Source organism: Oryctolagus cuniculus, chromosome 19 (genome assembly GCF_051225735.1).
Source record: "Oryctolagus cuniculus isolate XC-2025 breed Fujian yellow rabbit chromosome 19, ASM5122573v1, whole genome shotgun sequence".
Lineage (NCBI taxonomy): Eukaryota > Metazoa > Chordata > Mammalia > Lagomorpha > Leporidae > Oryctolagus > Oryctolagus cuniculus.
Window position 1 is genome coordinate 48,693,437 of NC_142885.1, and position 23,421 is coordinate 48,716,857.

A 23,421-nucleotide genomic window follows, 5' to 3' on the forward strand; every position below is an offset into this window, starting at 1 on the left:
TTCTTAGTATGTTAAATGGTGTTATTTTCCCCACCATAATTCACAATTATCTATATACTTTGGAGCATAAAATATTGACAGTAAAATAAAAATCAGAAAAATGATCATGAAATACGTTCTCATTATTTGTCTTCTGATTTCTCAAGTTTTGATTTCTCATCCTTGGCCCCAGCAGAAAATGGTAAATGAGTCTCTTTTTCATGGTACATTCTAAGGTAAACATTCACATTTGTGTATTTTTTAAATAAATCATTTCAAATGCACTTTCCTTTACAATATGATCAACTTGTATCTGACATGTATGGATTTCTTCTCTTTGCATACCTTCTATTTTCTTTCTCCTCTTGTCTGCACTGTGTTATTCAAAACCCTGTAATTGTTTCCATGTCAGGGTTTCCAAATTCAGCAAATTCAAATACAGGATCCTCAATTAAGTTTAAATAACAGGACATTGATAAATGGCTTTTAGTAAAAATACACCATATGTGTCTATTAGCTTGTAGTAGCTAACTCATTTGCCTAAAATAGGTTTAATGTAGTTCCTGTTTCTATTTACTGACTTCTCCTCTTAGGAACCATAGTTCTCTGCAGTCCAGCATCAGCATCAAACCCTCAGAGCCTTGCACGTGAACACTTGCAGATGGTGATAGGATTGCATCCAAGAGAATGAGGTAGGTATAACTTTAAGTCAGAAAAGAAATACTAAAATTATTTTCTGCAATGTTTTATCTGAATAGCTCCTTGTTTTATGGCTCAAATGCATTGGATTAATAAAATGATTTAGGTATGTTCAGGCAAAATAAGCATTTGTATCTGTGCCCTATTAATTTTTATTAACACTCAAGAGGTACTCTTAAAATCTGGGAATCATTATGTTTGTGCCTTTAAGTCAACATGATATTGGTGCTTCTCCTGGTCTAACCTGAGATCAAACCAAGTTTTCTGAGAATGCACAACTTCTTCGTGGTAGCAACAGGTTGTATGACCCTGGCAGTTCACATACACAAATATTTTAGTAAGTGTAGCTTTTGGTAAAAGAGTATCAAACGTATAACAGACTCTATGGTTTCCCCATTATAAACACAGACATTTCATTCGGATTTATAGGTTTTTTTCTAATTCAACTATGAATCTCTAATATTAACTAAGAACAAAACTTCCCAATATACCTGAATGCTTATAATGATGGGCCTACAGTTATACAAGTGTCCTTGAAAACAATCACACACTCATTGGTCTTAGAAAATGGAAGGAATGTGGTAATTTTCAGTTTTCTCAGCATCATACAAGTAAACATTTTATCACATTATTATGGGTTAAATGTCCCCTCTGAAACTCATGCTGAAATTTAATTGCAATTTAAGCAGTATTAAGAGGTGACATAATTCAGAGGTGATCAGATCACAAAGGCCACACCTTCATGGGTATGGTTGGTGTAATTTTAAAAAGGCATGTGTACTTCCTTGCTTTATGGCCCCTTAACTTTTTACTATGGGAGAAAACAGCTAGAATACACATATCAAATGACAGAACCTCGATCAAGGATTTTCTAGCCTCTGGAACTGTGAGAAAATATATTTATGTTATATAATTTTTCTGTTATAGCTTCATGACATGGAAAGAAACCTCCAGATTAAATTAACTAGATAACCTTGTTTTCCCTACATTCCATGTAATAGCATGGTAATGTAATAGTGAAATCTTAACATTGTAAAAATATATTTATTAAGGCCTGAAAAGAATGATCTTAATTTTTGAGTATCTAAGAGTCTTTTAAAGCATGGAAGAATGTTCCACAATTTTGTTAGCAATAAACATGTGTTAATGCTGATCAAAATTCAGTATCTAATTATATTGCCCATGCTTTGTTTTTCTCTTTCTAACTGAAAGCAGTGATTTCACAGTACTCTACTGAATTGAAGACTTCACATAAAGAATCTCTGGTATGGAAACTGAAAATAACAGAAATCTGAGACCATTCTGAAGATGGGAAGCTAACACAAAAAGTGGATTTCTAGTATGCAGAGTAATACTTACTGATCCTATGAGACCTACTGTATTTGTTTTCTTTTCAGGCATGCCTGTGTTTCCTAACTGTTAATAAGATGAGCACACTTTCTGCTCATGTGGCTATTAATAACTGTATTCTCTGCCAAGCTGGCATTGGAATCTCATCCAACAATTTCCTCCTCTTCCACATCTTCACACGCCCGCAGTGTCACAAGCCAAAGCTCACTGACATAATCACTTGTCACCTGGCCCTTGTACACACAGTGATGCTTCTTACTGTGCTGTTTTTGAGGTCTCCAGACCTGTTTGAGTCCCTGAATTTTTTCAATGACTTCAAGTGTAAGGCTTTGTTCTACCTAATCAGGGTGATGAGGAGCCTCTCCATCTGCACCACCTGCCTCCTGAGCATCATCCAGGCCATCACCATCAGCTCCAGCACCTCCTGGTTGGCACAGTTCAAGTATAAATCCACACATTTCATCTTCTATTTATTTCTTTCATTATGGTTTCTCTGTTTGTGTTTCAGCACTAGCACAATCTTCCACACTGTGGCATCTTCCAATGTGACCCAAACCAATCTGATGGTTCTCACTAAATATTGTTCATATTACTCCATAAGCCCTAGCATCAGGAGTTTGATCTTCACAGTGTTAACATCCAGGGATGTCTTCCTGGTGGGAGTCATGCTGCTCTCAAGTGTGTACATGGTGATCCTCTTACTCAGGCATCAGAGGAGGTCCCAGCACCTTCACAACACCAGCCTCTCCCCAAGATTCTCCCCAGAGAAAAGGGCCACCCAGACCATCCTGCTGCTGGTGAGTTTCTTTGTGGTCATGTACTGGGTGGACTTCATCATCTCATTCTCCTCCCTGATACTGTGGTCATATGACTCAGTTATCCTGGGTGTACAGGGTGTTGTGGTCAATGCCTATGCCACTGTCAGTCCATTGATACTAATCAGTTCAAGTAAAAGGATAATTAATATTTTTTCAAAACATACCATGGCAAAGCTTCGAATTTTAACAAACTGAGTAAAAAACAGAGTGGTATTTGGGTGAACATGTAGCACAGATGCTGCTTCAGATGCCCACACCCCATTTGGGTTTGAATACCACCTGTGCTTCTGGTTATGCTTTGTATAAATGCATATCCTAGATGGCAGCAGGAGCTGGTTTAAGTACATAGGTTGCTGCCACCCACATAGGAGAAACATATGAAGATCTAGAATCCTGGGTTGAGCTTTCTGTACCCTGCTGTTGCTGGCCTTTGAAGAAAAAATCAGATGAGGGATATCTCTCTCTCTCTTTCTCCATCTCTCCCCTCTTTTTCTCACCCTATGCCTTTCAGATAAAGTAAAAATAGAAAATATAAATTTTTACAATTCTCTTAAAATAGATATTTCACACATGATGAAAATTATTCTAATGAAATATGTTCCTATGGGAGTCAATAAATCTCTATGGAATTATACTTCTCTCCTTTTTGTGTGTTTTTTAAAATAAAGGTTGTGGAGATTTTGCTGTCATTGCATTTAAGTTGCAAGTATTTTCCTCCATGCATTCTTACATTCTTAAAATAGTTTGGGAACATGTACATGTTTTTTCATAGGTACATGTACACTAAATGCATACACAGATTTACTAAATATGATTCTGATTTATGTATGAGCATTTTTATTTTTAAGCTTTTTAATATAATGAAATGATGTAAGGAGTATCATGTCTGATATACTATGTTAGGCATTTATAAATTATTTTTATTGGATTACATCTTTCATAATTTTACAAATTCTCTAATCTTATGATCCAAATAAATGGGCTTTATTCCTTATCATTCTAATTATCACATGACTACCATGACTACATTTGATTTTTCTATCATATAGTCATTCTTTTTTTTTTTTATTTTTTGACAGGCAGAGTGGACAGTGAGAGAGAGAGACAGAGAGAAAGGTCTTCCTTTGCCGTTGGTTCACCCTCCAATGGCCGCCGCGGCTGGCGCGCTGCGGCCAGCACACTGCGCTGATCCGATGGCAGGAGCCAGGAGCCAAGTGCTTTTCCTGGTCTCCCATGGGGTGCAGGGCCCAAGCACCTGGGCCATCCTCCACTGCACTCCCTGGCCACAGCAGAGAGCTGGCCTGGAAGAGGGGCAACTGGAACAGAATCCGGCGCCCCAACCGGGACTAGAACCCGGTGTGCTGGCGCCGCTAGGCGGAGGATTGGCCTAGTGAGCCGCGGCGCCGGCCCCATATAGTCATTCTTTAAAACAGTTTGGAAGCTCGGTCTTTCAATTCATTAACACTCTGATCATTTGAGTTTAATTTAATGTTTAAACTGTGCATTGTATATTGCTTGTTGCATTTTTCAAATATTTGTTTTATTTTCTTATTTTCCCAATGAAGTTCTTTGTTCTTTACTGTTATTACACCTCATTTTCATCATTAATGCTTTCATTTTCTACTTCAAGTTTTGAAATACGATTCCTATATTGAATTTCTGATAACCTTCATTCTGGTGGCTTAGTTTTGTGTATGCTTCATTATTTTCAATTTGATTATCTCATTAGATGTCTCTCAGTCCTTGGAAAGTCTCTAGTTGGCATAATTCCTTGTTTCTTCCAGTTGTCCAGAGGGAATGTTGTAGAACTCACACAGCTTTGAGGCTCAAGTGGTCAGCCAGTGTCCTAGGGTCAGCACTTGTATCTCAGTTGATTTTTTTCTTTCATTCTATCGGTTTATGTTTCTTATTGAAAAGTTATCCCACGTTCCTCTTGGATTTAAGGATTTTTATAACTTTTTGAGTATATTTAGATGTGTTACAAGAGTTTGGGAACATGTACATGTTGTTTCATAGGTACTAAATGCATACACGAATAGAGTATTTCACATGGTTTGAGGAAAACAATAGGCTCTCATGAAAAATAACAGAAATAATGGGTTTCTCATCTGAGAATATTTCATGCCCAGGAAATATACCATATATTTATAACTTTTGTAGATTGTTATTTGTCATTACTTTCTGATAAATAATCTTATATTTCACATAATTATATGAAGTTATAATCTATTATATTATTGGAGAGCACTAGAATATGGTGATAACTAATATTTTTCCATTCTTTAGAGTTTTTTTAAATAGTTGAATTACTTAATTGGATTCAAGTTTTGACTCCAATCATTGTAATTTCTACCTTGCACTTCTATTTCTTTTCCTTTTTTTTTGACAGGCAGAGTTAGACAGTGAGAGAGAGAGAGAGAGGTCTTCCTTTTGAGAGAGACAGAGAGAAAGGTCTTCCTTTTGCCGTTGGTTCACCCTCCAATGGCCGCCGCAGTCGGTGTGCTGCGGTTGGCACATCGCGCTGATCCGAAGGCAGGAGCCAGGTGTTTCATGCGGGTGCAGGGCCCAAGCACTTGGGCCATCCTCCACTACACTTCCCGGGCCATAGCAGAGAGCTGGCCTGGAAGAGGGGCAACCGGGACAGAATCCAGCACCCCAACCGGGACTAGAACCCGGTGTGCCAGCGCCACAAGGTGGAGGATTAGCCTATTGAGCCACGGCGCCAACCGGGAAGTAATGTTCACTTTATTTTGCTCTTCAAAATGTTTTCTATCATACTAACCTGTCAGTTTTTAAATTACATTCATTTTTCATTTTGTTTCTGTATCTATTATATACTAGTACACTAAATTTTATGATAATTTTTATGTTACCTACAATTCTAAATGTTCTAATCTACTGTTTCCATGATTCTTCATGTTATTCATATTTTGATTGTTTTAACATTTAAAAGTTTATTTAGTGGAAAAAGAGGAGGGGGACACCTTCTATCTGCTGGTTCAAATGCACAAAACAATTGGGGTTGGGCCAGGCTGAGGACACGAGTTAGAATCCCACCCAAGTTTCCTACTTGTTACATCCTAAGGTATGCATTAGCAGGAATATGGATCAAAAGCCAAGGCAGGACTTAATCCTAGGCATTCTGTTGTGGGATGTCAGTGTCCCAGGTGGTGACTTATCCCACTGTGCTATCATGTGCACTCTTTCATGTTATATATTAAAAACAGGTATACACAAAAATAGATATGCAAATGATATACTGTATCTGATAAATTAGTATTAAGCAGAGTCATGAAATTGCCATGTAGTCATATCATTCTTCAGTTACAGTGTTACTTATTTTTTCTTACTAAACATTTCATTATGTAAATTTTGACAAAATATTATGTAGGCTCAGTTTGATATCTTGATAAAACCCAGTTAGATGAAACAATTTATTATTTACATTACACAGAATGTCTCATTTGTTTCATACAAATCTGAGAAGCATTGCAGAGAAGTCATATTTATCTGTTCCTTCCTACATCAGAATAGACTGAAAAGATGGTATTCACAAATTTCCTGATGCCTCATTCTCTCACACTATTTTTTTTTTGACAGGCAGAGTGGACAGTGAGAGAAAGAGAGACAGAGAGAAAGGTCTTCCTTTTTGCCGTTGGTTCACCTTCCAATGGCCGCCGCGGCCGGCGCACCCCGCTGATCCGATGGCAGGAGCCAGGTACTTATCCTGGTCTCCCATGGGGTACAGGGCCCAAGTACTTGGGCCATCCTCCACTGCACTCCTTGGCCACAGCAGAGAGCTGGCCTGGAAGAGGGGCAACCGGGACAGATTCCGGTGCCCCAACTGGGACTAGAACCCGGTGTGCCAGTGCCGCAAGGCGGAGGATTAGCCTAGTGAGCCGTGGTGCCAGCTTTCACACTATTTTTTTTTTGACAGGGAGAGTGGACAGTGAGAGAGAGAGACAGAGAGAAAGGTCTTCCTTTGCCGTTGGTTCACCCTCCAATGGCCGCCGCGGCCGGCGCGCTGCGGCTGGCGCACCGCGCTGATCCGATGGCAGGAGCCAGGAGCCAGGTGCTTTTCCTGGTCTCCCATGGGGTGCAGGGCCCAAGCACTTGGGCCATCCTCCACTGCACTCCCTGGCCACAGCAGAGAGCTGGCCTGGAAGAGGGGCAACCGGGACAGAATCCGGCGCCCCGACCGGGACTAGAACCCGGTGTGCCGGCGCCGCTAGGCGGAGGATTAGCCTAGTGAGCCGCGGCGCCGGCCAGCTTTCACACTATTTTTAATACATCAGATTCCATGATAGTTTAGACATAGCAAACTACAAATTACTAAAAAAAACTATAATGATAAAAAAATCTAAATGCACTCATGATGAAATCTACTAATGGACATATAACATAGAAAGATACTAATTAATTAAAAACTTTCATTAGAGATAATATGAAATTGCATATATGAGGACTCTTCAAAAAGTTCATGAAAATCTACATTATGAGAAACCCAGACATGAATTTCAAAAGTCTCACATCAAATTGCACTTATCTTTTAATTACATTTTCATAAATTTTACGAAGTACATTTGTATATTGCATGTCTAGTGTCTGAAAAACAATGCATATAACATACCAGGTTAGTAAAACTAAATAAAATTTTCATATAATCATCTTAACAGAAAAGACATCGGGGTAAGCCTATAACCCATTTAAGATTAAACCCTAAACAAGAATTGAAAGCAACTTCTAAAACTGATAGAAAGCAATTATGTGTCAAAATTTGTTCTAGCGGTTAAGAACTAAGTAAGGATTCCAAGATCCTATATAAAATGCTGAACATGAGCGGGCATTGAAATACAAATGGCCAACAGACACATGAAAAAATGCTCAGGATCATTAGCCATCAGGGAAATTCAATTAAAAGCAAAAAGGAAGTTTTACCTCATCCCATTTAGAATGGTGATCATTCAAGTCAAAAAGTAATGAATGGTGGTGAGAATATGGAGGAAAAGGCATGCTAATTTACTATTGGTGAGAATATAAACTGGAATAACTGTTATGGAAGACAGTATGGAAATTCCTCAGGAATATAAAAGTAGATCTACCATGTTACCCAGCCATCCCACTCATGGGAAAATACCAAAAAGAAATAAAATCAGCATATAAAGGAAATAGTTGTTCTCCCATGTGTATAGCAGCTCAATTTACATTAGCTATGATACAGAATTAACTGAGGTGTCCATCAAATGACGAATGGGACAACGTGGTATACACACATGATGGAATACTACTTGGCCATAAAAATAATGAAATCCTGTCTTTTGCAACAAAATGCATTCACCTGGAGACCATTACCTTTAGTGAAATAAGCCAGACCCAAAAAGACAAATATCATACATTTTCTCTGATTTGTGATAGCTAATCTGCAGAGTGCAAAAATGTTCATGTATATGCATGAAAGTGATAATTAGATTTGTTTATTGTTTATGGTCCTTTACTCATGTGGAACAGTGGTCTATTTTTCACTTGTTGTAGTCTTTATTTAGTGGATTATAAAGTAAAATAAAATATACTATTGCAAAAAATAAAAGGAAAATAAAGAAAGGTGAGGGCAGGAGGGAAACAGGTATTATATTCTTGGAAATGTATCTATGTACTACATAAAATTGTTATCCTCATAATAATCAAAATGTTTACAATATTTGTGCAAGAACTCACAGGTTCTATATCTGAGTGGGTTCAGTTTCCAGCTCCATCTCACTTCCCCTTTTTGTGACTGTAGACCATGGGAAACAGAAGTAATGGCTCAAGCAGTTTGGTTTCTTTCACTTATGTAGGAGATTTGAATTGAATCTCCAGTTCCTGACTGAGGCTTGTCCTGCAAAGCCACACCGTGTGGGAGAGCAGGGCGACAGTGTCCTTCCCACAAGGAACACCAGAGAGGTTTCGTGAACATGTCTGAATTTATTCACAGCCACATCCACTTTTTAAAGGGCAGGGAGAAGGGTTCATAACTAACTCAGGGGAACACTAACTATAGGATAGAATCAACACTGGTGACAATATGCCTCTCCAATCAGCTTGGTGGTAGCTTTCCAGGTGGGCCTGGGCCACACTCAGGAGCAGTTTATCTGATTGGCAGAAGGCAGGGGAGGGGAGAAATGTGCCTGGGCTCAGGCTAACTGCTGGAATCAACCACACCTGACTCTGGTCCTGGCCCACCCTGGTTGTTGTAAATATCTGTGCTATCTGGGCTGGCGCTGTGGCATAATGAAGGAAGCCACTGCCTGAAGCGCTGGCATCCCATGTGGGTGCTCTCTGCTATGGCCTGGGAAAACAGTTGAAGATGGCCCAAGTCCATGGGCCACTGCACCCTCGTGGGAGACCCAGAAGAAGCTCCTGGCTTCAGATCAGTGCATCTCGGGCCATTGCAGCCAATTGGGGGTAAACCAGCAGATTGAAGACCTCTCTCTCTCTCTCTCTCTCTCCCTGCCTCTCCTTCTCTCTCTGTGTAACTCTTTCAAATAAATAAATAAATCTTTAGAAAAAAATCTATGCTATCAACCAGCAGATGGGAGATATCTCTGTGTGGGTTTCTTTTTCTCTCTCTGTAACTCTTTCAGATAAATTCTTAAAATTATGTCAGAATGAAAGTTCTTAAACCCTTCTCATGAGTACTAGTCTTGTTTTATTACTTAATTATCCCTACCATTATTAAAGATTCCAAAAAATGTCTTGAATAACAACAAATTGTGGTCAATGCTATAATGGATTTAGTAAAGGATTAAGGCCACATGGCAAGAAGAGATTGATTCCGACCGGCGCCGCGGCTCACTAGGCTAATCCTCCGCCTAGCGGCGCCGGCACACCGGGTTCTAGTCCCGGTCAGGGCGCCGGATTCTGTCCCGGTTGCCCCTCTTCCAGGCCAGCCCTCTGCTGTGGCCAGGGAGTGCAGTGGAGGATGGCCCAGGTGCTTGGGCCCTGCACCCCATGGGAGACCAGGAAAAGCACCTGGCTCCTGGCTCCTGCCATCGGATCAGCGCGCTGCGCCGGCCGCAGCACGCCGGCCGCGGCGGCCATTGGAGGGTGAACCAATGGCAAAGGAAGACCTTTCTCTCTGTCTCTCTCTCTCACTGTCCACTCTGCCTGTCAAAATAAAAAAATAAAATAAAAAAAATAAAAAAAAAGAAGAGATTGATTCCAATTCAGAGTGGGGCAGACCTGGGAGAGCTTTCTGGAGGAGCTGACATCTGAGCTGAACTGAAAAGGCCAGCTGACATGTGGTTGGGAAGGAAACGCTGTGGGCAAAGACTTAGAAAGTGTCCATGGTGGCAACTGAGGAAGTGGAGGGAACCTGGCACCCCTGGAGTATATCATGGATTGTGGGGAGCAACTCGGACTAGACTAAGTTACTCGAATTAAGACTTATTCTATGCATCTGCTCTCCCACAATATGGCGCTGAGAGAGGAGTAAACAGCTTCTACGCAGCTGCCTCCAGTTCAACCAATAAACTGCAGGACCTGCTCCTGATTGGAGGAGAGCAGCGTACTCGGCTTGTGGGTAGCAGAGTTGGGATTGGTGGAAGAGGACTATAAAGGAGGAGAGAGACAACATGCATGAGGAACATCTAAGGGGAACACCTGAAAGAACACCTGAGCAGCCCCCGAGAGAGCCGGCCAGTGGTGTGCCGCTCCCCTGCGGAAGTGGGGAAAGTGGCAGGGGGCACCGCCCTTCCATGGAGGTGGAAGGACGGCAGCCAACCCGGGAAGAACCAGCAGCAAACCCGGGAAGGGCCGAGCAGACAAAAGAACAGCGCAGGGTCCTGTGTCGTTCCTCCACGAAGAGGGGGAGCGACATAATGGTGCCGTGACTCGGATGTGAAGCTTAGGAGGGATAATGGATATAATGGGGCAAGCAGTTAGAAAGTCGGAGAATAGCCACATTGGACAGTTTTGATAACATCAAAATAATGGGTTTGGACTTGACTCTGCAGGCACTAGGGAGCCTTGGAGAGCTTTTGAGGAGGGCTGGATATGATCACTCAGTGTAGAAGTAGGTCAGATTAAGTTGAAGGTGGGAAAGAAGTTAGAGACAATTCTGAGGTTATAAAATTCCCATATTTTCCATTTAATTTCAGCAAAAAAATTACAAGAGGTGACCATCTTGTGATTTCAGGAATTTTTGATACAGAATTTCATGTGTTTAAATTTTAATGGTTAATTATGCCTCCAGCAAAGTGATTGCTCCTCTGATCTTGTATTTTTAGCAGAGGCTAAGCAAAGCTTGAAAGAGCAGCATTGATAAAACACATATTCCCCCCTCCCTTTTTTTTGGCAAGAATAACATCTGAGTCAGTACTCCAGATTTTCTCCAAGGAAAAGTTATCCTTGTTTTAGTTTCAGAGACAGGACCATGAAATGTGACCATATAGCAGAAAGAAACAACCTGACAAGAAGCAGGACGGTTAGATAAAATTCAGTCCCCATGTTAGCACTGTATCCAGCTGCCTGGCTTTGTAATCAGGCCCTGCCACTTACAGCCTATGTAACTTTTGGCATGTTACTTAACCATTTTGTGTCTCAGTTCTGCCATCTGTAAGATGGGAATAGCAATAATATTTACCTCCAGCATTGTGGTGAGGATTAAATAAATTGACACCTATAACGTGCTCTCAATAGTGCCTGGCATATAGTAAAAACTCAGTAAATGTGTACTGTTTTCATTAAGTTATCAAGCAATAAAAATGAAATAACTGTCCATGACACAGTGTAGCTTACTGAGCCTCTTCACAAATCCACCTGGTCACTGAGCTCCACAGTAGATGGATGCTAGTTGTTCTAATTACCATTGTTGCTAGCAAACACAAAACCTAGAAGCATGAAAAAGCCAATTGCTTCTGCTCACAGGCCCTGTGAATCAGGAATTCTGAAAAGGTACAGTGAGAATGTCTTCTCTCTGCTTACCATGTCCAGGGCTGCAGCTGGAGAGGACCTGAAAGGCCAGTGAGGGGAAGGGTGGAGTCGAATCAGCTGAGACTGACAGGTCCGCTGCTGAACGTCTTTGCTAATCTTCCTGGACATTGGTGGGATGACTGTCCCCCAGTCACTAGGCTTACCATGACTATGCCACTTACCTTTTGTATATGTGCATGGAAGTGACCTTTTACCCCATACATACATACAACTATTATGTATCAATTAAAATTTAAAATACAGTTATGTGCCACAATTCAGTAGTTTGGTCAAGTACAACATCATATGTGACCATGATCCTGTGAGATTATATCACCTAGTGATGTAGCCATCTTGGTTTGTGCAAGTACACTCCATGAGGTTAGCACAGTGAAGAAATCACTTAACAATGCATTTCCCAGAACAAGTCCCCAGCATTAAATGACACAGAACTGTATTTTTTTAAATGAGGTTCACATTTATAAGAGTTGGCATACAAAGTTCATATTTTAGGGGTTTCTAGGATGAGTTCAGTCCTAACACTGGTCAGCCAGCAATTTCGTATCCTTTTCTCACAAGGGAAGACAGAGCTCTGCAAATGTCCAGATATTTCATGATGATTTTGTTCTCTGGGAAAGTCACACTTGGCCATTGCCCAGTGGGTGAATAATGAGGGGGAAGGAGACCACTTCTGTGAGGTGATAGGCATTGTCACGCTGGAGGGCATCATAGAAGAGATCATCAAGTCCGAGATCCTGGACGAACCTGACCTCTACAGTAAGTGCATGGCCTTGGCTATTCTCTGAGGCCGTCCTGTTTGCCTCTGAGACTCTCAGCGGCAGCCCAGCTTGGTGCAGTGTGAATGAGTGCCAGAACAAGCCCAGTGCACTGATGTGTGTCAGCCACTCTGTCAAGCGGCTTAAATCATCCATGAGTCACTGGAAACATGCTGGCTGATTACCCAGAGAGTACCTTTAGGAGCTGAGCCAAGACTATGAAAAGGCGACCTCCCAGCCTTTGCTTGGGAAACACCGTGTATCCAGAGTGGAGCCCAGAGGTTTCTCTGCCCTTGCCTCTGCCCTCTGTCATTCCTTTGTTGTCTCTTCTACCTACACACAGACCTCAGCAGCCCCTGGGGGTCCAAGTCACAGTCTGCTCACACCACATACCAGGGAGTGATGGAAACCAGCATGAGGTTGCCCACCCCATCCTAAGCCAAAACCTTCAGTGTCCATATGCCCGCTCAGATATGGCACTGCTCTCTTAGGCCTTTCAGCCCACCACCCAGGTTTCTATTCCCACCCCTTCACCCTGGACAAGTCACCTGCCTGGCTCGAGTCCCTGCCCTCTTCTGTCTGGGTTCTTCTCCCGCCTTCTCCCTCCCCGGAACAATATGAACCACTGTATGCAGGGAGTGGCTGCTTGGGTTACTGATCCTTATGAAAGCTTTGCTTGCAAACATTACAAAGGCTAACTTGCCTCTGGGTCTCTGGGATGGGAGTGTTATCCCTGGGACAGTAAGCATTTTCTCCTCTGGATTTCATCTTTTCCTCCCCTCAGATAACTCATTTCAGACCTCTGTCCTTTGCTAGAAGCAGCCTTTCAGAAACCAACAGCTGGTAGAAACAGCTCAGACACTGCACAGCAGTAAGGCTGTATAGAAAGAGTGTGTTGCCTTTGGGCTAGGAAAAAAAAATAATGCTGAATGGTGAGGCCAGGGCTGTGGCATAGTGGGTAAAGCCACCACCCATATTGCTGGCATCCCATATGGGCGCTGGTTCCTAACCGCCCTCTGCTATGGCCTGGGGAGGCAGTGAAAGATGACCCAGATCCTTGGGCCCCTGCACCCATGTGGGAGACCCAGAAGAAGCTCTTGGCTTTGGATCAGCACATCTCTGTCCATTGCAGCCATTTGGGGAGGGAGGCAGTGGATGGAAGAACTCTCTCTCTTTCTCTGCCTCTGCCTCTCTGTAACTTTGCCTTTCAAATTAATAAATGAAATAAATTCTCTTTATATATATATATATATATATATATATACTTAATATATATATATTAAGTAAAGACTTCAAAGTTTGCACCCACATAGAAACACAAAGTGAAAAATACTGTTTGAGTACTCGTTATAGCATTAAATCTCAATGTACAGCACATTAAGGACAGAGATCCTATATGAGGAGTAAGTGCACAGTGACTCCTGTTGTTGACTTAACAAATTGACACTCTTGTTTATGGCATCAGTAATCACCCTAGGCTCTTGTCATGAGTTTCCAAGGCTATGGAAGCCGAAGCCCCTTGAGTTCACCAACTCTGATCATATTTAGGCAAGGTCATAGTCAGAATGGAAGTTCTCTCCTCCCTTCAGAGAAAGGTACCTCCTTCTTTGATGACCTGTTCTTTCCACTGGGATCTCACTCACGGAGATCTTTCATTTAGGTGTTTTTTTTTGTTTCTTTGTTTGTTTGTTTGTTTTTGTTTTTGTTTTTTTTGCCAGAGTGTTTTGGCTTTCCATGCCTGAAATACTCTCATGGGCTTTTCAGCCGGATCCGCATGCCTTAAGGGCTGATTCTGAGACCAGAGTGCTGTTTAGGACATCTGCCCTTCTATGAGTCTGCTGTGTATCTCGCTTCCCATGTTGGATCATTCTCTCCCTTTTTTATTCTATCAGTAAGTATTAGCAGACACTAGTCTTGTTTATGTGATCCCTTTGGCTCTTAGTCCTATCATTATGATCAATTGTGAAAAGAAATTGATCACTGGGACTAGTGAGATGGCATTGGTACATGCCACCTTGATGGGATTGAATTGGAATCCCCTGGTATGTTTCTAACTCTACCGTTTGGGGCAAGTCAGCTTGAGCCTGTCCCAAATTGCACATCTCTTCCCTCTCTTATTCCCACTCTTATATTTACCAGCAATCACTTTTCAGTTAAGTTTCAACACTTAAGAATAACTGTGTATTGATTATAGTATTCAACCTAAAGTATTAAATAGAACAAACAAAAAATACTAAGAGGGATAACGTATTAAGTTGTTCATCAACATTCAGGCTGATCAAGTCACCGTTTCTCAGTGTTCATTTCACTTTAACAGGTTTCCTTTTTGGTGCTCGGTTAGTTGTCATTGATCAGGGAGAACATATGATATTTGTCCCTTTGGGACTGGCTTATTTCACTCAGCATAATGTTTTCCAAATTCCTAACAGGGATCACTTTTCAGTTAAAATTTAAACACCTAAAAATAATTGTGTGTTAATTACAGAGTTCAACCAATAGTACTAGAACAAAAAAAAATTACTAACATGGATAAAGTATTACATTGTACATCAACAGTCAGGACAAGAGCTGATCAAGTCACTGTTTCTCATAGTGTCCATTTCACTTCAACAGGTTTCCCCTTTGTTGCTCAGTTATAAATCTTTAAAAAAAGTTTTAAAAAGCTGAATGGTGGTCTGGCCTTGGCAGGAAGGAGCTGGAGTGTCCCAGTGCCCCCACCAGGACGCAGGTGCTGCTGTGCTCTGGGGCCAGGAAGGGACTGAGCTCAGAAATGTCCTGTCCCTCCCCACCCAATGCTCCCTTTTCCACCTCTGCCCACCACCCTTGCTTTAGAATTCCTGGAGTCTCAGTAGACAAATTGGTGAAGACACTCACACTAAGGTGTTAGTGGCTAACAGAAGTCTAAATGAGTCAGCCCCTCCCAGGACATTTGTGTGAGCAACCTTAATACTCCAGATCCCAATCTTGAAATAAAAGGAAGGAAAGGAGAACCCAGAGGAATAGTTCTTTAATGATGAAATGTTAACTGCCATTCTGAGTGGGACATGTTGAATGACACACATCAGCAGGCTGCTGGCTAGTGACAAAAGGAACTGGGTCCCCCACCCTTACTTGCTACTCTCTTTCTCTACGGGAGGCAGTTAGGGTTTTTCCACCCAAATAAGCAAATACCTGGTATGATGCTTACCGAGCTGCTAAAAGACCAGGATCCAGAAATACCTTGTTTTTCTTACATGACCCTGACTTCCTATAGGGTCCAGACTCCTGGGTCTGTACCTTCTCACTACTGTGAGCAGAGCAAGAAGAGTGTCCGTCCAGGGAACAGGTGACTGCAGAAGCCCAAAGTCAAAAGCAGCCCCTAAGAGCCGCTTGACAGGGAAGGGCACTTTCTCCCTTTACAGGGAGATCCAAAGGAGCTGGCAAGAGCACCCTCTAAGAGGAAAGGGAGCATAAAGGGGACCAGATTCTGGGGCCCTCTTTTAATTCCCCAGGGGGTTATCCCCTTCCATCACATCCACTCAGCTTTCACTGGAAGTTCCCTACAGCCCTGATGGCTTCAGGCCAAGTCTGGAGAAAGACCCAAGTATCTCCCCCAGTTTCCCTAAAAGCAGATGAGATAGGCCAGCAGTTTCAATGATTTATGCAGTATTCAGGGAAGACAGAAATGTCCATGGAAAACACCTACCACACCAAATTAAATTGGAAAAAAAAATTTTTTTCCAGTCAATAATCACAGGCCCAATATATGGGCTCTTGGGGGGTGCCAGGCCATGCCTCAGCCCCCTGCTCACCTTCATAGATTACAGGTCCATTCCTATTTCTTTCCTTCCTACCTATATTTCCCTCAATTCTCCCCCCATGGAGGGGCTGGGGTTGAAGCATAAGAGGTAGTGACTGCTCTCACCTTCTTGCATGTATGACTTTGTGCAAGTACTTTCACTATAGTTTCTTTTTTTAGCTTTGAATGCATTTTTATTATTAAAATTCATCTTTCATGAAATTTTTATCAAGTAGTATTTTTAGATTAAGTTTAGGGTATAACTGCAATACATACAGGTGGTTTTCCATTCCCAATTTACAAAAAGCGTTATTTATTAGTAACACAAATATAGAAAGAATTCAGTTTTCTTTTTACTCCGTTTATTTTTAAAAGATCATTTACTAACATCCAGCTATAAATGAATTAAACAGAAGAAAAGGAGCACTACTTCATAGATTATTATGGCCAAACCATCCAGTTACCCAGGTGTGTGGTGAATGATATTTCAGAGTCCACTGTGGCTTTAGATAGTTTTTGTTAGCAAATAAATTCTCTTGTAAGGGAAACCTAATGAATGATAACAGTACACATGATATTAGTAATAGTTAAAATTGAGCAAGTCTACCTGTTCAGTGGATGACTGTGCAGTACAAGACAAATGCACACCCCATCAGTTCATTTTGTTTTCAGATAAACAGGCACACTAATGATACACTGGGAGCACTTCAGCAGGTCACCAATAACAATTTCAAAGTTTTGAAAAGAATGTAAACAATGTACAGTATCTTGCACTGAAAGAGTACAACACTTCAGATGGCATTAGTAAGTCCAGCGCCGCGGCTCACTAGGCTAATCCTCTGCCTGTGGTGCCGGCATCCCAGGTTCTAGTCACGGTCAGGGCACTGGATTCTGTCCCGGTTGCTCCTCTTCCAGTCCAGCTCTCTGCTGTGGCCCAGGAGTGCAGTGTGCACCCACATGGGAGACCAGGAGGCAGTACCTATGAGGGAATGGACCCTCACTAGATGCAAACTCTGCCTCCATTTTGATCTTAGACTTCCTTGTTTCCAGATGGCAAGAGATAAATTGTTATTTATAAGCCCCATAATATATGTCATTTTGTCATAGTAGCCCGAATGCACTAAAGTGCATACTACTAAAATTATTACAATGAGTGTTATTTCATATGATAAATACATAAAGGTAGCAATGTAATATTGTGAAATGCATAAATGTTCATGAGAAAAGAATGTTACTATTTTTAGAAAAGAATGTTTAAAAAATCTATGGCATTATAATGAAATTCAACTATACATCTCAAAATATAGTCTTCTATTTATTCAACATATCGTCTTTTTTAAAGTTTCTATAAGTTACACATATAAAAAAGTCTGAGAATAGTATGGTTCAGTAAATAATTACTAAAATTTTACATAATTAAAGTTGTGATGGTCTTTGAAGAAAAAAAAGAAAATAAAAACTTACATATACATAATGTGTAAATGGTTTTAGAATCTGTTTCCTTACACTCTGCATATACCTTCAGTCTACTCCAGTAACAGGTATATGCATGCATACCTCCACTCTCTACATTACACAGATATTGCACAAGTGACATAGCCAACTACATACTCGTACAGTCTGGCAAGATTAGGGTTTACCTTTTAGTAATTTTTCTAAGTATTCAAATCCAATACTATTTTCCAGAAAAGCTATTATGACCAATTTCAGAAAAAGAATGCTTACTATCTTTCCTTGATCCACAGTGTTAAAATCTGTACCAATATATTTAGGCATTTATGTTTTCCAATATCTAAAATTCAGCAAAACCTGCTTAAAGAATTGTTTCAAAAACAGGAAATGCTTCGGTTAATGTGAAAAAAATTAAATACATCCACAGGGCATTCATTTTTTCACCAGAGGTCTCACTCTACATTCTGAAAAGCATTGCAGAGCAATAGTTAAGTCTGTCAGTTTTCAGAGAGCCATTAGGTGCAAAGTCTGCTAAAAATCTTGTACCATAACATTACAGCTGGATGTGTTTCTTGCTGAACTGCACAAGATCATTCAGCTCGCATCTTATTTAAAACTTTTTAGGGTATGCTACAGCTGCTGAAAGGATTTCTGTTTTTCTTGGCCCATTTTTTGTTGTATTTGTTGGGTCTTTTGTTGGATTGATGACATCGCCACCATTCAGGGTACTTACGTTCTGACTGGAGTAACTGCCACCATAGGTATTAAAGACCCCAATTTTGTTACTACTTGAATGCATTAGTTCTGGATCCTCAGTTATGTGTTGTTTGAGTTTTTGAAGTATTTTTCAGCAAATATTTAAAAACATCATTCACATTTAGATCTTTCACTGATGTTCTGTAGAATCTTAACTTCAGCCTTTTTGCCTCATTCTTTGTACAAGAATCATCCAAGAAATCAATCTTATTTTTTACAAGTACAGTTCATATATCCCCAACTTCAGCTCCGACTTTCTCTCTCCAACTGGAAATTGTTTCAAAAGATTCCCTGTCTGTAGTAGAAAATATAAGCACACAAGTCTGGGCTCCTGGATAATAGGCATTCATTATTGTATCAAATTCCTTTTGACCAGCAGTATCCCATAACATCAATCTGACATCTTCATCAATAACTTGGATTTGTTGCTCCAAAAAATCAACTCCAAGGTTTTCTTGTAGTCTTTTATAAAAATGCATTTGCAATATTGCTGAATCATACTTGACTTTCCAACTGTTCCATTCCCTACAACCACCATCTTGACGGCCACTTCCATATCTTCCTCCAACATGTTTGGAGTTGAAATGGTTTTTGTAGCAACTCTAATGACAGGTAATCAGGTCTTCTCTCTCAGATCATCTTCCCAGCCATGGACCCGCAGCCCAGCGCGACCGGCTCCTCCTGGTCGCAGCGCAACCTCTGCTGCCTCCCAATGCCCCAGGTCCCCCGTAGGGGCCACACAGCTGGCTAGCACCCGATTTCACTCTATTAAAAAGGACTGTGATTTTTTAAATGAGCTTTACTAATGGCCAAGGCTCAGAAGGAGCAGGCTCAGCAGCTGCTGGCTCCACCGGCAGTGGCGGGGCGCAGAGACTGGACTCCCCTCATCTGTGGACTTGCTGCGCTGCAGTGCATGTGACCTCACTGTAGTTTTTAGTTGGAGTCTCATAACTGCATGTGATGAGTAGGAAAGCTGTCGCTAACGCTCATCAGCCTCCTTATATAGCTTCAGGCAAACAAAAACTTATGTTTAGAGATGTTTCACAGCTAGAAGGTAGGGGAGCCCCACTGCAGTTTTTGCACGGTTACCACCTAAGTGTAAATCACCTAAGTTGATTAGAGGCATTTTCCACTAGAGATAGAGATACCCATCTCTATCCCTCAGCAACATCCTTCCACTTCCTAGGAAAGAGGTGTGGTCATGTCACCTGTGGTTAGCCCTGCAGAAATGTGTGTGATCCCAAAGGATTTCCCTGTCCTGTGTGACTCTGGGAAAACCTCTAAAGACCAACAGTGATTCTGAGATAGCTGCTATCTGTCCCCCTGTGACCCTACAGCTGACAATCAGAAGCAGTAGGTCCCACACCGGGAGAGGAGGCGGCATGACTTCTCCTTGTTTACACTTTCCAACTCTGAGATCAGGGTGAAGATCTCACCCCAGTTCCTGCTGGACACACATTGCTTCATGGCCACAGACAGGACCCTGCCCTGGCCCTGTGAGTCTGCAATGTCATTGAAGCAGTATCTCTAGTGGGACCAGAGATGTCAGTGCCTTCTGTTCTCATTCCAACATGCAGTGGCACTGAGAACCACTGTTCTGGGAAAGAAATTGCCTCATAGAGGGTATTGGATGCCACATGCTGTCATGTGCAGCCCAGAGCTCACCATGTAGGGATTGAAGTATAAACTACTCAACTTTTTCTTCCTCTTAAGAAAAGAGCTAAAGAAACCATGGTCGTGCTTTCCCCATACTTCACTTACTTCCTGGCTGGAGCCTGAGGCCAAGCCCATCTTGTTATTGTAGGGGTGCCCCAAGTATTTGAACAGGAAAGTCATTTTCCTACACAACAAGACCCTAGGGGACAGTGTCCACAAGGATTCTAAAAATATAGAAGTAGCCTTTTTTTTACAGGCAGAGTGGACAGTGAGAGAGAGAGAGAGAGAAAGGTCTTCCTTTGCCATTGGTTCACCCTCCAATGGCCGCCGTGGGCAGCACACTGCGGCCAGTGCACCGCGCTGACCCAATGGCAGGAGCCAGGTGCTTTTCCTGGTCTCTCATGGGGTGCAGGGCCCAAGCACTTGGGCCATCCTCCACTGCACTCCCGGGCCACAGCAGAGAGCTGGCCTGGAAGAGGGGTAACTGGGACAGAATCCAGCGCCCCGACCAGGACTAGAACCCGGTGTGCTGGCGCTGCTAGGCAGAGGATTAGCCTATTGAGCTGCGGCACTGGCCTTAGAAGTAGACTGTTAATCTTGGGGTATTTAGAAAGAAAAAATGATGAGAATTCTAAGAAAATTGGCTTTAAGAGAACAATCCTTAACACAATTAAGGCAACTGTGTTGTATCTTCATGCAATTTTTTAAAATATTTTTATTTATTTATTTAAGGAGTAGAGTTACAGAGAGAGGCAGAAACAGAGAAGAAGTCTTCCATCTGCTGGTACACTCCCCAAGTGGCCTCAATGGCCAGAGCTGAGCCCATCCCAAGACAGGAGACGGGGCTTCTTACGGGTCTCCCACATGAGTGCAGGGGCCCAAGCACTTGGGTCATCTTCCACTGCTTTATATATAGCAATGGAAGATGACTTTGACAAAAGAATTTGACAGAGCTCCATCTTGTTCAATATTTGGGAATGATTTGAAATGTATTGGAGTTAGTTCCTCTTTAAAAGTTTTCTGGAATTCAGTTACAGATTCGTCAGGGCCTAGACTTTCCTTTGATAGGAGAAGTTATCTCTCTATGCAGATTGGTGTTTTAGCTATTAATAGATACTAATATAATATGTTTTAAAGCAATATACAAGTTATTATTTTATCCTATTTCTTTAAAATTCATTCCACGTATCATGAGGTCTCAACTATTAAATTAATATAGTTAAAATACTTAAACACCTGTTTTAAATTCTATAGCTCAATATCTAGATTTATATTGATTTATCTACCAAAATCGTATTATGAATTTATTTTCTGCCTATAGTCTTTGAATATCTCCTCTTGATAGAAGAAATGATACTTAGAACCAATTTTTGTTGATATGATAAGGAACTGATAAACTGTGTGCAAAGTTAGAACACAGGTTTTAAGCACATATGGGATTTATGGAATCCAATGTGTACATTTCTCTAGTCTTCATTAACTCTGAAGGATCAGGGGTCCAGAATAATAGAAATACATATTTTGTACATTTTGTAACTCATGTCATCACCTTTCCCTCCCAGGTTTCTGTGATCTGTTTTTAAATAGGACATTGTTTCCCTTATCTGCAGGGGAAAATTCCAAGACCCAAAGTAGGTGCCTGAAACTTCAGATAGTACAGAGCCCTATATATACACATCTGTGGTAAAATTAAATTATAGGCACAGTAAGAGATTAATTACTTTGATAATGAGAACAATTATAATACACTTTAGTAAAATGTTAATTCTTTTCTGTCCCTCACTTTCAGTATTTCTCTCTCATTGTCTTGTTGTACTCCATTGACCTTCCTTTAGGACAGAAGTTGATACTGAGTAACTTAAATTGGCAAATAAAATTGTGACTGGACAGAAACTACAGTATATTTTAGGAGGAATTTGCATGCAATCTCAGTAGTTTCATCACATTTCATAATACACAACAAATATTTTATTTTAATGTTTTCATTACTTTTATATTTAATGGCCCTAAAAAATTAAAAACACATTAAAACAACATCTGTCTTAATTCATATTCGGAGTAAGATGGGATTATTTTGCAACACATGTATAATATACAAAATTATAATCTGATTCACTGAGCTAAATCTAAGAAAAGTGATATTTCATATACTTAATCATTTAAGCAATATTCACATATATTTAATCAATGGTACAGGATGTATCCAAATATCAAAGATGAAGAATCAAAAGCACTACATATATCTTTTTATTTTTTATTGCAACATGAACAGTATGTAAAGTTGTTGAGACACATTTAGGTTTATAGGACTAAAATAGAAAACTGGAATTTGTGAATAATGTGTTTTATTATCAAAATATTTATTTACTTTGTCAAATGACAATTTAACATAAGTAGTCATGTTCTTAGACTTTCAGCCTGTTTTGTGTCAATAAATTTTTTTAACTTTTATTTAATAAATATAAATTTCCAAAGTACAACTTTTGGATCATACCGGCTTCCCCCCCATAACTTCCCTCCCACCTGCAACCATCCCATCTCCCACTCCCTCTCCCATTCCATTCACATCAAGATTCATTTTCAATTATCTTTTTTTTTTTTTGACAGGCAGAGTGGACAATGAGAGAGAGAGAGACAGAGAGAAAGGTCTTCCTTTTGCCGTTGGTTCACCCTCCAATGGTCACCCTGGATGGCGTGCTGCAGCTGGCACACTGCGCTGATCCAAAGCCAGGAGCCAGGTGCTTCTCCTGGTCTCCCATGGGGTGCAGGGCCCAAGCACTTGGGCCATCCTCCACTGCACTCCTGGGCCACAGCAGAGAGCTGGCCTGGAAGAGGGGCAACTGGGACAGAATCCGGCGCCCCGACCAGGACTAGAACCCGGTGTGCCAGCGCTACAAGGTGGAGGATTAGCCTATTTAGCCGCAGCACTGGCCGAATTATCTTTATATACAGAAGATCAATTTAGTATATATTAAGTAAAGATTTCAACAGTTTGCACCCACACAGAAACACAAAGTATCAAGTACTGTATAAGTACTAGCTATGCCATTAATTCACATAATACAACACATTTAGGACAGAGATCCTACATGGGGACTAAGTACACAGTGACTCCTGTTGTTGTATGGCTCTGTCTAAATAAGATCGCAGTTGGCGAACTCAAGAGGCTCCCATAGCCTTGGCAGCTCATGACAAGAGCCTTGGGTGA

General features: G+C 41.1%; 1 protein-coding gene and 1 pseudogene across 1 annotated transcript; one reads left to right on the plus strand and one right to left on the minus strand.

Moving 5' to 3' along the window:
- The first annotated feature begins 2,105 nt into the window (after window positions 1-2,105).
- ORYCUNV1R1662 (vomeronasal 1 receptor oryCunV1R1662) lies at window positions 2,106-3,041 on the plus strand. The gene has a single exon (NM_001167355.1). It carries the CDS (start codon window positions 2,106-2,108, stop codon window positions 3,039-3,041), a length of 936 nt encoding a protein of 311 aa, NP_001160827.1.
- Window positions 3,042-18,421: 15,380 nt separating this feature from the next.
- LOC149120583 (ras-related protein Rab-23-like) lies at window positions 18,422-19,128 on the minus strand (annotated as a pseudogene).
- Window positions 19,129-23,421: the final 4,293 nt, after the last annotated feature.

Bases quoted from the DNA above. Each gene is read 5' to 3' on its own strand.
- ORYCUNV1R1662 (NM_001167355.1), top strand. From the start codon at position 2,106: ATGAGCACACTTTCTGCTCATGTGGCTATTAATAACTGTATTCTCTGC.